Source organism: Carassius gibelio, chromosome B15 (genome assembly GCF_023724105.1).
Source record: "Carassius gibelio isolate Cgi1373 ecotype wild population from Czech Republic chromosome B15, carGib1.2-hapl.c, whole genome shotgun sequence".
NCBI lineage: Eukaryota > Metazoa > Chordata > Actinopteri > Cypriniformes > Cyprinidae > Carassius > Carassius gibelio.
The window spans coordinates 16029635-16044134 of record NC_068410.1 but is presented as its reverse complement, the minus strand read 5'-3'; the positions used below and the strand labels follow the sequence as shown (position 1 = coordinate 16044134).

At 34.5% G+C, this 14500-nt stretch overlaps 1 protein-coding gene across 2 annotated transcripts; it reads right to left on the bottom strand.

Annotated features, from left to right (window-relative positions):
- Positions 1 to 1445: 1445 nt before the first annotated feature.
- LOC127972797 (POU domain class 2-associating factor 1) lies at positions 1446 to 13993 on the bottom strand. Of its 2 annotated transcripts, none has more exons than XM_052576585.1 (5): positions 13870 to 13993; positions 8309 to 8424; positions 3530 to 3572; positions 3187 to 3455; positions 1446 to 3093 (listed from the first exon to the last, which is right to left on the bottom strand). In XM_052576585.1, the coding sequence occupies exons 3-5, from the start codon at positions 3567 to 3569 to the stop codon at positions 2773 to 2775; spliced, it is 630 nt and encodes a 209-aa protein (XP_052432545.1). In that variant the 5' UTR covers positions 3570 to 3572; positions 8309 to 8424; positions 13870 to 13993; the 3' UTR covers positions 1446 to 2772. The 2 variants fall into 2 exon arrangements, with proteins under 2 accessions (XP_052432545.1, XP_052432542.1); XM_052576582.1 differs by lacking the exon at positions 13870 to 13993 and adding an exon at positions 12639 to 12799.
- Positions 13994 to 14500: the final 507 nt, after the last annotated feature.

Below are 14500 nucleotides of genomic sequence, written 5' to 3'. Positions count from 1 at the left end.
TCAGAAGCAGAAGATTGTCGTAGCAAAGTCAGAATTACCTCTTCTCCTAGGTTCATGAAACTGTTGTCCATAAAATGCATTACTGTTCTGTTGTAGTAATTTTAAAGGGACAGTGAGTAGGAATTACTCCCATCTAGTGGTGAAATTGTATTTTGCATTCAAACTAATTTTGCTCTCCAGCGCCTCGCTTTTTCAAATGCGCGTTGCATCTACGGTAGGCGATATGTACCAAAAAGCTTTGACGGGATGTCTTCTAATAGCACTTCGTCGAGTTTTCCTTCAGGTGAACGGGTGTGTTATTTCAAACAAACTGCAACATGACAACTAACAAATGAATGTTACAGTATGAATTACTGACTGTGGAAAACATGAAATATTGTAATTAGTAGTTATGTCTTCTTTATTCGTTATATTTTCTGAATTATATGCATTGTTAGATATAAAAAATATATTATAATATAGATTGTAACACTGACTTACCTGTCGAGAAGAAAACTGGCCACTTCAGCGTCTCTTTTGAAATCTTTATCAAGCATTAGCTCTTTCCACCTAGAAAAAGTTTCCCCGACATTAACTCTTGTTTTCTGTAATCTACGGTCACGTTTCCTTTTACGTTCTATTTTTGACTGTTTTGGCGACTATGTTTTCTTCTCCTGTGGCGCGGCATATGTATGGTCCATAATAAGAATGCAATCCAGACTTTTAAACTTGCCGGTGCAGTTTCAAGCGCCTCTCACTGCTCTGCACCTGCATTTCTGGCTCTGACTGAAAACGCGCTGTGGAAACGCGTTGGCTTAGTACTTTTTGTCCCTCTCTGCTATTATAGTTTTGCAAGATGGCGGAACTACATGGAAGCCTCCGTCGACCTACCCGTCCCATGTATATAAAGATAATAAATTCTTCATTTACAAGGATTAGTTTAAACATTGGCATAGGTATTTGTACACCATTGAGGACATATTTATGAATAAAAATATTGATTTTAGATAATAAAATACCTAAAAAGTTACTTATTGTCCCTTTAAAGATCCTAAATGCATCTTTCGGAAAGGCCAGTGCTTTTGCTTTTGCCTAGAGACACACAGCATGTCCCTGATATTACATAAATAATTACTTAACCTTCCGAATCTTTTGTTAATTTGTCACGTCGAGGACACAAAATATTCATGAATACCCTTCACTAGTATCTTTTTGATCTTTTTTTCTTAAAAGATTTGCTTCACTTAGATCCTGGCTTGTTGCTGAGATTCTGTGCTAAATTGGAGAAGCATAGTTATTACTGGCAACACAAACGAATGCAATTTTCAATTTGATTGAAAAAATACAAACAGTGTTTAAGATCAATAAAAACCATATGGTAGTAATTCAAAAACATCAGTCACATTCCCACACACATACACACAACCCCCAACATAAAAAAAAAAAAAAAAAATCACACACACCTGTTTGCAAATGCATGTTCGCTTTATTGTCGTACCTGTTTGACTAGGAAATGTCATTTACAGAACCTCTAAAGAAGCAGATATCATGGTAGAGCGTGCGCAGAGCAGACCCTTATTCAAACATCTCATTAAAGAAGGTGTTAACTTGAGAGACAACTAAGCCTGCAGGTTAAGGACACGGGTAGATAAAATGATAACATCCACAGGGGATTTCTCCAACTTTCAGAAAACTTCTGGCTTTCTAATTCTAACTGATATTTTAATGAACTGTAAAGAAGGAACAGAACTCTGTAAATGTTAGCATTTTAACCACTGTAAACAGGTTACAGAATTCTGCAGTTTTTTTATTTATATTTTTTTTTATTGAAGCTACATTATCCAGCTAAAACAGAGATTAATTTACACTCTCAATACAGTGATATTATCGACAGCTCTGGCACTATGAGACCAAAACTTGAACTTATTTGAGCTGAATAATGACACTATTGTCCTCTGTAGAGCCACTTCACTTTGCAACATCAAAAAAGTTGTTGAACTGAATTATATCAACTCTGAACTGACTTGACCTTTTCTTGTATTATACTTTTTTCATAATGGATGAACTTGACACAATTTTTGAACTGTACTGAATCTACACTGACTGACTGGAGCTATATGTGACACTATTGTTTTGTTAGAGTTGCTTTACAGCATAATTTTAATTATAATTGTTGATGTTTGCATCATAGTTTCTCTTGGTTCTGATTAATACTTTGAAGCTGCTTTGAAACAACCAACTTGTGTAAAGCACTATATAAATAAAGTTGACTTGAATTGACTGAGCTTAAAAATAAAGGTTCCAAAAGAGTTGCAGAAAATGAACAATTTTTAGTTCTCCAAAGACACTTTCATTTTAGAACCTTTTTTTTTCGACTATAAAGAACCTTTTGTAGAATGGAAAGGTTCCAAGGATGTTAAAGGTTCTTAATGGAAACATAGATTCGAATACAGAACCTTTATTTTAAAGAGTATATCCCTTCACACTCCTAAAAATAAAGTTTCTTTATAGGCATCAATGGTTCTGAGAAGAACCTTGAACAGAAAACAGCAGAAAAGTTTTTTTATAGTGATAAAAAGGTTTATTTAGAATTTTATATGGTTCTTTTAGGAACTGGTCATTGGAAGTGTTTTTTTTTTCACCAAAAATGGTCCTTCTATGGCATCATTGCAAAAACACCCTTTTGGAACCATCATTTTGCACAATAGTTTTTTCATAAGAGATGCCAAAATGCTGTACTAAATGCTCCTGTATTTTAAGAAGATGCACAAAAAGAGTGTTTATGCAAATATCTTAAATGTCTTCTGAAAAAAGCGAGGAGTTGCAGATGTAGGGTTCTTTTTGGCCCTCATCTTCTTCCAGCAGTTTCTCAAGGGCCAGAGTGCCCTCTGGGGCCTGGGGAGTCTCCACCTGCTGAGCCTCAGGTTCTGGTGAGATTACTGGCAAGGTCAGAGGCACTGGGAAGAGCTGGGGAGCCGCCATGGCTGTTGGCATCGAGTGGGCCTGCACGACGGAGCCGGAGATGGTGGATAAAGGCTGAGCCCAAGGAATGTATGTCAAGGAGGAGTCCGGGACCTCCACCTGAGGCAGGGATGAGCTGGAAGTGCTCATGGTCTAGGGAACCAGATAAGAGATGAGTTAACATCTCCAGACACTGAAAATATTAGCTATTAGCTAATAGTGGCTTAGTGTCACTCTGTGGCTCACCGCAAGGTTAGTGAAGAGAGGTGTGTGTGTAAACGTCAGCATAGGAGAAGGGCCCACCACAGTGTAGCTGGGACAGATCGGCTGGACATACATATCTGTATGGGGTGGTACGGCAGGGTCGTGGTGTTGGTCTGGAGGACTCCAGTGACTCAGAGGCTGAAGGGCAGTTGTGCCAGTGGTCTGGGCAATCCATCCTGTGCAGAGCCCACTGACATCTACTAATGAATCATTTAGGCTGCACTGGTTGGCTTCTACAAAGCTGGAAGACCCTTTCAGAGAGGAAAATAAGCATGAAAAATATTTGCATTGATCAGTGACCAAAAAAAGTTCATATGTTACTTACCAGCATGTGTGTACGATGGCAGAGTGCTGCTAGGAACCATTACCTGAAAAAAGTATCCCATTTAATTGGTTATTTTCTTTTATTAAACTATATAAAAATCATTATCTTAGTTTTTTTCATCTTTTCTAGTGTACATATCTAAATATTCTTGACTCAAGAGAAGCAAAGTGATTTAATATCAAGTCTTGTTTTCTGAAAAATTTATAAAAATCTTGTTAGTTTTGTTATTTTCTTAGTTTATAGTTTGTTAGTTTCCTTAGTAGGAAGTGAGCTGGTCCCCTACAGTCAGTTTGATGCAGGGCCCCCTCATAGTTCGATTGGACTGTCCCATATATATATATATATATATATATATATATATGTGTGTGTGTGTGTGTGTGTGTGTGTGTGTGTGTGTGCATACAACCCCAATTCCAGAATAGTTTTGTGAAATGCCAAGAATTCAAGAATATGAAAAAAAAATGCTTTTAATGACCAGCTTTTTAATTTTTTTTATGTCAATATAAACAAATTTTGATTGTGATGGTTGCAACACACTTTGAAAAAGCTGGGACAGAGGCACATTTAACATGTTTAACTGATGTTACATCAACCTTCCTTTTAATTACAGTTTTTCATTGTTTGGGAATTTAGGATACTAGTTTTTTTAAGTTTTGTTGTCGTTGTCTGATTCTCCTTTTCATTACTGGTCACACATTTTTCAATATGAGTCAGATCTGGACTGTACGTAGGTAGGCCAGTCTAGCACATTTATTTTGTCTCTAACCACACTGTTGTAGCACATGCAGAATGAGAGCTGGGATTGTCTTGATCTAATTACCATGGACTTTCCGTGAAAGAAATCATCTTGATGTCAGTATATTTCTCTGTACAATTCCAGTATATGCCTCCATGTCAATAGTACTGTCGCACATAAGCCAGTCACCCATGCTGTTTGCTCTGCTGCAACCCCATATCATGATAGACGTTTTGCTTTGCATCTGTTGCTGATGAAAGTCTGGATGGTCCCTTAGGTTTTTGGGACTGAGAACTCAATTTTTTTCCCAGAAACAAGTTGAAATATAGACTCATCTGAGCACAACACATATTTCCACTGTATTTTTGACTGTCTGAGTTGAACTCTGGTCCAGAGAACCCGGCAGCATCACTGCACAGAATTAAAGCTTTCTTTTAGAGTAACAGAGATTCAAGTTGCATTTCTTGGTGCAGCAGCAGACTGTTAAGTGACAGCAGTTTTCTGAAATTCTTTTGAGCCCATGATGGTTTCTTGTACAATGCCATCTAAGGGCTCAATGGTCAAGCACATTCAACTGAGGTTTCCTGCCTTGCCCTATATGTACTGTGATTTGTGAATTTTTATTTCCAGTATTACATGTGGTAATTGCTGAAGGACCTACATTCTTTGCAATTTTGCATTGCGAAATGTGATTTTTGATTTGTTTGATGCTTCTCTCATGAAATTTTGCATAAAGTGATGAGCCATGATAAAGCTTTGCTTGCAAAGACTGAGATGCTCCTGTTACCAAGACACCGGCATACTGTGAATCGGTACTGTACTGTTTCAAAACACTTTAATGTTCTATAACCTTTTCACTTTTATTTTGCCTCTGTTTCAACATTTTTTGAGTGTGTTGCAGCCATCAAATTAGAAATTTGTTCATATTTACAAAATACATTTACACAGGTAAGAAATATTTTCTTTGTACTTTTGTCAATTAAATAAAAGTTAAAGACAATTACCAAATCACAGATTCTTGATTTAACTGCATTTTACAAAGCATCCTGGAATTGGGGTTGTGTATGCATATACTGTTATACTGTAAATATATATATATATATATATATATATATATATATATATATATATATATATATGCATATACTGTTATACTGTAAATATATATATATATATATATATATATATATATATATATATATATATATATATATATATATATATATATATATATATATATATAAGCCTTTTTCTGAGAGACAAGAAGGGATAGAAGAAAGAGAGGAACAGGATCAAGAAAGAGCCATGAATGCCGCACACAATATGGCACCGACTTGTTTGGATGTTTTACTGTGAAAATATTTATATGTGTAAACACGTGAAGTTCTGGAAAATAAAAACGTAAGGCGTACTGAATGAATGGTAAATTGTTCACTCAAGTATAAGTAGAACACACACTTGTTCTTGTTTCTTTACAGAGACAAATACTTAAAGTATTCCACCCTGAGGGCTCAATAACTGCATCTAATCCCAGGAAAATGTTTGGACCTTTTACTAGAATCAGGATTGGGATCTCAGTGAGTATTGTCCAGAAAACATGGCAACAACAAATACTTAGCCTTGGTTCAAACAAAGCTAAAAACATTTTCTTTAAAAGTTTTCCTTTTATGATAAGCATATTTGATAAGAAGAAACTAAGGTCTCCAAGAGTACATTGAAGACAAGAAAACACTTAAAACAGCAACAACATGCTTTAAATTAATCTACATTTATATATCCACATATGTATGTACTTGTTAAGCAGTCACAAGTAGAACTAGCAAACAGCGTAATGTTCAGGCAATTATCCTCAAGATCATTTTTTTTTTTTTTTTTTACAATAACAATGACCTGCTGGCTATACATTATTTTTACACAACAGATCAAAAATAATTAAGGTGTGGCACAATGTGATTCCTTTGTAAAACGATTTACATGTCAGGGCAAGATCTTCCACTTAAATTCCACTTAAACAGATGATAGGGATTTTTGTTTAAGACCTACACCTGGTAGTTTGGATCAAGACGTTTCTCTCTGTGGTCCCCAACCCAACAATGGCAGATCTTCAAACTGAGACAGTTGTTGATTGAAATGTCAGAGAGCTCATGGAGGGGCTGGCTTACAGATAACCTAGCTAGCCCTAATGTACTGTGACAGATGCAAATAAGAGCAGGTTTAGTTCTTGTGTGTGGTTTCACTTATTGCCATAATGCCACTTGGGAAGCTAATACTCACTCAAGTGTCATCAGTTTCTGCAGAATAACTTAAAAAGCATCTGTAAACAATCAGGATGGCATTATAACAAACATAAGGTGGCTTCATACAGAGTTCAACTCATTTTTAAGTGATTTTAATGTGAGAAAGAGGCTGCTGAGAGTGTGTGTTTTTGTTTTCATGTGTTGTCAGGTATAATTAGAAGGTTGGTAGGCAAGCCTCTTGGCAGACCCACAAACGGATTTGCATAGGCCCTATGCCCAACCCCTCTGGCTATATGGGGGAATAGTTTAACGGTCATGGAAAAACACCTGGATTATATAAGACCAAAATCCCCTTGGAGTTTGGAGAGTCTGTCTTTCTACACTCAGTAATGGCGAGTAATATTCAAGCAGACATTGATTGTGCATTTTTGCAATCCCCTAATAAATGTAAGAGTTTTCTGGGGGTCTTATATTCAGCCAGCTTCAAGTGCCCTGAACTGACCTCACACTATGAACAATTACAGTCAAGTGACACTAACTGAACGATAAGAGACGTTTAAAGCCCCCAAGCTCCTCTTTTCTTTCACAACTAGATTTTCATTTCTATATACACTGATGCTTTTTTTAACATTTCAATATAAAAACCATTCATATTTTCTGTACAAATATGCTCAATGACCAGTAGATTAATAAATCTGTAAAGAAACATTGTTAGTTTATGATTTCTAGTGCAGTAAGTAATGTTAATGAACTATAGATTCAATTTTTAAAGCCATTTAAAGGTATAGTTCACCCAAAAATGTATTTCATTAATTACTCACCCTTATGATGTAAAACCTTTTTTTTTTTTTCATGTTCAAAACACAAATGAATATATTTTTGAGGAAATCTGAGAGCTTTTTGACCCTGCATAAAGTGCAACAGAACTGACATATTCACGGCCCACAAAAAAGGTGCTCTCGGATTTAATAAAAAATATCTTCATTTGTGTTCCGGAGATGAATGAAGGTCTTTTCGGGTTTGGAATGACAAGAGGGTGAGTACTTCATGACAGAATTTTCATTTTTGGGTGAAATAACCCTTTAACAGGATTTTATTGTGGAATTTTAACATTCTTGTCCTTTAAAATTAAATTTAAACAGAGTTCCTATCATTTTTAAATTGAGCTCATCTTAACACGTCCATGCAATCTTTTGCAATCCTATAATCAATTTGAGAGTTTTCAGTCCTCCTGGGCTCCGTTATTCAGCCAGTCATTAGTAAGTGATAGTAAGACTGGTGTTTGTCATATTAACAATAGCTATTAAAGGGATTGTTCTGTCATCATTTACTCAACCTCACATAATTCCAAAGCTGTACTACATTGTCTTCTGTGGAATGCAAAGGAAGAAATTTAGAGAAATGTCTCTGGGAAATGTTTTTTTTTTTTTTTACAGTGCAAGTGAATGGCAACCAAATTGTTTTGGCATTCAGCATTCTTAAAAGTTTATTCTTTTGTGTTCCACAGAAGAAAGAATCTCCTACAGGTTTGGAGCAACATTTTTTTGGTGGTAAACTGTTCCCTAAATGACTCCAACCAAACAATTAGCCATATTTAAAGCCTGAGGCCCTCTTTTTTCATATATAATCTTTTGCAGTCCCATATTTGGATATCAGCATTGTGCATTGGATGGATTAGATGAAGAAAAAAAAACAAGCTAGGACATGAATGAATAACAAATTATATATTGTTAAAGGACAGTCTTCACAATCAATAGCGTGTCTTATTGAATGCGTATGCGTGCACATGTGTGCTCTAGTTCCTACTGCGGTGGGGGGTGTTGTTCTGGCAGCATTTCCTCTTTTTCTCCGCAGCAGCTCCTTCACAGGGTCTTTGACTCTCACTCCCTGGTACGGCTTGGATGTGGATGCCTCTGACAGTGCTGTACAAAAAAAAAAAAAAAACGCAGATATGAGCACACCTCATGACAAGCATACAAAAAAAAAAATCCTTTGAGACGTACGGATTTTTTGTCTGTGCCAAGTTAAACAAGGTGTGGCTGAAAGTGTTGAAAGTTTCATTCACTCAAAAGATATCTCTTTTATTGGGACCTTTCGTCTTTTTTGTATTGTGTAATCTGATGTACAAAGCTACTGTAAGAGAACAATCACTCAAACTCTTGCTTTCTTGAACAATTTCAGCCATTAGTGAATAGTGTGGACGTGGTAAGTCTGAGTGAGAATGAAATCAGCTTATTTGCAGATATAATTATACAAATCCCTCTTCCTAATCTATTCAAATAAAGCAGCAGGTCAGATGTTACTACGTTAAATTACGTTTACATTAAATGTAAACTTGCCTGTGTCCTCATATGCCACATGATCTGTATCATATTTTATAAAAACTGATTTTATACTCTGAAACTCCACGTGATTTCCAAAGGAGAAGACAGGAGTCCTGTATAATTCACTGTCAGAACAAAACCATCCATCATCTGCTTCTCCCTATTGATACATTTATAGTAAATAAATAACAGCTGTGGTTGTCATCAATGTGGAACAATGTCATGTTTCCTGTACTCTGGGAGGCGGTATATTTTACAGTTCGTAACAGCATATATCGGGCAGACCAATGTCAGTCCTGGACAGCTACACTCCTGCTGATTTCAGCTCCAGTCCCAATCAAACACGTCTGAAAAAGCTAATCAAGTTCTAATGGGTTAGAAAGCAACGGGGAGCTGAGTTTTTATTATCTCTGCAGGACTGTTTCTCTCCAGGCTGATGCTGGCCCCACTCTTATAACTTATATAATGTCTGCATCTCTGCTGGAGCACATATTCACACAAAGCACTAAAATAATGCAGTAAATAAATGAATTAATTACATTAACATGTAACATGAGCACCCCGGTGTATACAGCCATTTAAAAGTTTGGGGTCTGTATAAGAATTTTAAAGCATTTTGGGCTCATGCTCACTATGGCTGGATTTATTTCATTGAAAAATACAGTAAAGATGGTAACATGCAAAGCTGAATTTTCACCATCATTACTTCAGTCTTCATTGTAATTATACTTCAGAAATCATCTAATATGCTGAATAGATGTTCAAGAACAATTCTTATTATCAGTGTTGAAAACTTTATATTTTTTGTGGAAGCTTTAATAAAAAAAATTCAGGATTAAAAAAAAAAGTAAAACATTAATTGTCTTTCAGGTCACTTTTGATCAATATAAAGTGTCCTTGCTGAATAAAAGTATAATATAAAAGTGAATATATATATATATATATATATATATATATATATATATATATATATATATATATATATATATATATATATATGTATATATGTATGTATGTATGTATGTATGTATGTATGTATGTATATATATATATATATATATATATATATATATATATATATATATATATATATATATATATATATAATTATACTGGCTCCAAGCTTTTATATTTTTTTATAATGCAAATTTCTACATTTACTGATACATTTTAAATAACATAAATTTTGTTCAATTAATAACATTCATTTATCATTTATTAAGAAAATTTGTGACTTAAAGAACAGTTGCATTGATTAATCAGTAAAGAAGCGTTGTTAGGTCATGATTTCTAAATGGAAGTTAATGAACTGAACTTCATTGTAAAGTGTTACCATTTTTTTCACATGAAGCTGACAGAATTATTCTACAGAATTACGGTTAAGCAAAGTTGCTATAACTATGCACTTCAAGAGGTGATAAAGTGATTGATTCTAACAGTGCATCTTAAAGATATATTTGCTATGTACAGAAACAGGGGGGTTCTTAAGAGATATGATAAGTGGAGCTGTGTGCATCTGCACAGACACAGCTGCTGGCCAACAGTAAATTCTGAAGAAAGCACCCTGCAGTGCACACTGTGTACTTAAGGAGGTGTGATTGTTTGGTGATGTATGATTGCCTAACTGTCTTCATATATCAAAATAGTAAAATAGAAGAAAGTTGATTAGAAAGATCCTCAACGAAACTCTGGCGGTTTTATTTCTGCACCCGCAGTAAATTTGGTCAGTTTATAACGGAGTCACTCAAGTCACGATTTGCGACTCATTATTGAGTCACACATGCTTGAACGTGTTCCTTTAATGTGAAAATCTGATATCGCTTTAGGTGTTTGCTAAACATTGTCTGTGTAAAAGTCTCTCACACACTCCACACCCCATTCTCTCACAACTGTTACTTCTTAAGGCTAAAGCCTCAATGTTTAATCACCAAATAATGAATCAGTAATGTACCTGTTCTGAGAAATTCATCATAGATTCATGACACACATTGATCTCTGTTAGAACAAGCCGCCAACTAACCCCCTGTATCCATCCATAACCCTAACAAAACAACCATTGGCTCTTTTTTTCTTGAATAAATGTCGACTATATTGTCATTCTGCAAACAATACAAATTCCTTTCAGTAAGGTGCTGTGCTCTCATACAGTGGAGATTGTTTGGGATTTATGCATTTATGCATTAATTTATGCATTCATTGCTCAACATTTACAGATGAACTTTGCGAGGGGGTCTACAGTTGTGCAATACAAGCACAGTATGATTTTACAAAGTTGAAAAAGAGGAAGCGATGCAGCTGTGAAGTCTTTCCTTTCAGGAGGAGGGCAATTGAAGGGTTTTGCATATCAAGATTAGGCCACTCCACAGGACGCCTGGTTTCAGAAATGGTATGCATATTTCCGAAGAGGTCTATCAGTAGTAATAACCATCAGTCTAGCAGGACTTACTGGCAATAAATATGTTGACCTGAAATATCAACTCTGACTTCTATCCACTTTCACTTCTTAAATTATGTGGAATGTGGAAGAAACGCCACGACAGAATTCTTACTTGAGCTACTTTTTTTCTTTCTTTCTTACTGCTCTTTTGCATTTATGGAACTAGATTTCATAAACTCTACCGATGTGCATGTAAAATAAAAAATGGCAATTAAAAATCGTTAGTTAGTTAGCTAGTTAGTTAGTTAGTCAGTTCACCTAACATATTGTAAACCATGTTACAAGATACTATGATATTTTTTCTTAATATTTATAATTTATGCTTTAGTAAATGTACTTTATTTTTACTACATTTCTATTAAATATTTATTTAGACAACTTAAGAATATATCAGTTATAATTTTATTTAGTTTTGCTTCAACGATAAAAACCCTCATCCATATATATATATATATATATATATATATATATATATATATATATATATATATATATATTTTATGGTTTTAATTTACAATAATAACCTTCATTCAATTTTCAACATTTTATTTTCATTTTTTTACTTAAACCATCAGTTTCAGCACAAATTAAACATACACTTTTTCTGAAATGTTACTGATGCACATTCAAGTGTCATATTTTTTTTTCATGGGGGGTTCATTTGAAAAATACAATAATGAAAAATTCAAGAAGTATCTTTACATCAGTCAGAGAACTTTACCATAATCAATATAATTTAATCACGTTCTCTGTCCACCTAGCATGTACTGAAACATTTTTCATGAAGGACATAAGAAAAAAAAAAGAATTGGTACAATGATTTATTTCATGACATATTTAATTTATTTAAGATGACCCCAAAATGAACATTTAGATTTTTGTCAAATAGGCAAAGACTGGGCCTGCATGTTAATGTATCTGACATCCGTCTTAATAGCAACCTATACCTTCCTCACTGCATTGTGATGAAGAAAAAAGAAAAGAACAAAAGAGCTGGTATTTTTAACTACTGAAGGAGAAAATTTATATTGTCAAATCATAAAACATTCAAATGTCTGCTGATGATGAAAAGGCAAACACCAAGCTATTAATTAATCACGCCGCTTATCAGAACAGATAACATGGCAACAAGGCAACAGCAACGATTCATTTGTATTCGTATCTATAATGTAAGAGGAGCTGAGTAGGTTTTGCATATTTTTACTCCGTCCTAAATTAAAGAAAATTGAAATTTTAAAAATCTATATATTTTGTTGATGCATTATGCCTTTGCGGTGCATTTAGTAAGTAAATAAGTTAATTTGCATACGGCAACATAATGCATGTGAAATGTGCAAATCTAAACATTGTTTTGATATTCAGAAATTGTACTTACATTTTCCCATGTGCACAGTCTTATTCTCTAAACTCTTATAGCATCTAGTCAAAAACTTTTTCTATTTACTTCCTGAGATCATCTCATAATTGTACAGTGGCTGCTTGAGTGGGCTGCCTTATAAAAGCAACAGCATTGCAGTTTCAAGTGATGTCACCACAAAGGGAAGCTGCAGTCCACATTAATTCAGTACCACCAGTTTATCACAATGTAAAAGTTTCGGTATATTGTGTCTTATGTAAGTTTCAAAGTATATATTCATGGCTGCTCTTTCAAAGGAAACAAGCAGAGAGTAAACTGGAGAATTTGCGGCACATCGGTTTCTTCTGTCGATTAGGAACAAAATTACTGATAAACAATCATTTTACAACTAATGCACCAATAAAGTGTTTTGTATCTTGGAAATTACTAAATTAACATTTTCTTTTATTTTCTTTTATTTTATTTTATTTTACTTTCACTCTTTTTGTTAAAACTCTTTTTAATTTAATTTAATTTAATTTAATTTAATTTAATTTAATTTAATTTAATTTAATTTAATTGAAAAGGCAAATCAGCAATCATTTTACAGCTAAAACACACAAATAAAATGTGTTGCATTTTGAAAATCAACAAACTGAAATCTTCTAAAATGATTAATTATATTTTAACTTTTTTTATAGTTGGTGTCTGTAGGCACCAGTTATTTCAAAGTTTACACGCCATGCTCTGTTGTTTAATGTGTGATTAAATATGCCTTATATGATCATCTCAAATATGAATTACATTTACTTTTTAGCAATAAACGTGTAGTTTCTTTCAGGTTGCAATTGTTGAAATCGAAATTCAAAATTAGGATGCTGAGAATTGATGTAACCCATGCGAAACTGTCACACTAGTCAATTTATTAGTGTTTAAAGGAAACACCTGCACACACTTTGAGCTTCATTGACCACTCAAGCCATGAAGCTCATCATGTTCCTTTTCTCAGCTTAGTTCTTTCTATTATTACACAAACAATCACACATCTCAGCAACAAAAACAAGGAACAGCTTTTTATACCGACAACAAAATGCATCTGCTTGTAATTTACTATAATGTATTCACTTCAACACCACACAGTTCAAAAATACAGCTGACTCAAAAGGGATTTCTTGAGGTGGCTTCAAAGTTCTTGGCTCATCAATATTTGAAACGGTCTCTCCATAAGGCGTATTAATGAGGGAAAAGACAAAAAGCTAAAAATACTTACTTCAGCTATGTGTGCGAAGATAGCTCTTCCTTCCAATTGAGAAACAATGCATAAATGAGATACCACGCAGTGCCAATGGTTAATGCATGAAAGCATTCGCTAATGCAAACTACAGTGTGTGCTCAATGCAAAGAAGCAGTTTTTATTAGGCCTCAGTGAACAAGGGTTATTAAAAAAAGCATTGTTTCTTTCTGCCAATGTTCCAGTACATGAAACATTTTGTGAAGTACTCTGGCAAAAACAAATTGTTTTTACCAGCACAAAACTGGATACGCTAAGGTCTTTCAGATGAGGAAATATGGTCTTGACCTTTAGAAGTGTTGTCTAACCCCTCTTTTTAGACAGAATGCAGTATTAACATCACTTATTGCTATACCAAGCTTAGTTTATTTAGAAAGTTGTGACTAAAAGTAAAGGGGAAGTGATGTAACAAGCATTGCTTCAGGCAACATGAACATCGTAATGAACAATTTCAGTTTAGGTTTCAGGTTTAGGTGTCAAGCATAACGGTGAAGTCTTATCATCTGTCATCTTTCATCTGGAGCATCGCTGGAGAGCAATAGCATGAAGAGGTCAGAGGGGAGGCAGGTCACTGTCATACACTCATCTGCTTTTACTAGGAGGGAAAATA

What these genes read in the sequence shown, in the direction of transcription:
- LOC127972797 (XM_052576582.1), bottom strand. An exon ending in GAACAACACCCCCCACCGCA is followed by an intron (nt 3,573 to 8,308) that starts GTAGGAACTAGA and finishes TACTTTTTTCAG; the next exon opens with GTAATGGTTCCTAGCAGCAC. An exon ending in CTCTCTTCACTAACCTTGCG is followed by an intron (nt 3,094 to 3,186) that starts GTGAGCCACAGA and finishes CTGGTTCCCTAG; the next exon opens with ACCATGAGCACTTCCAGCTC.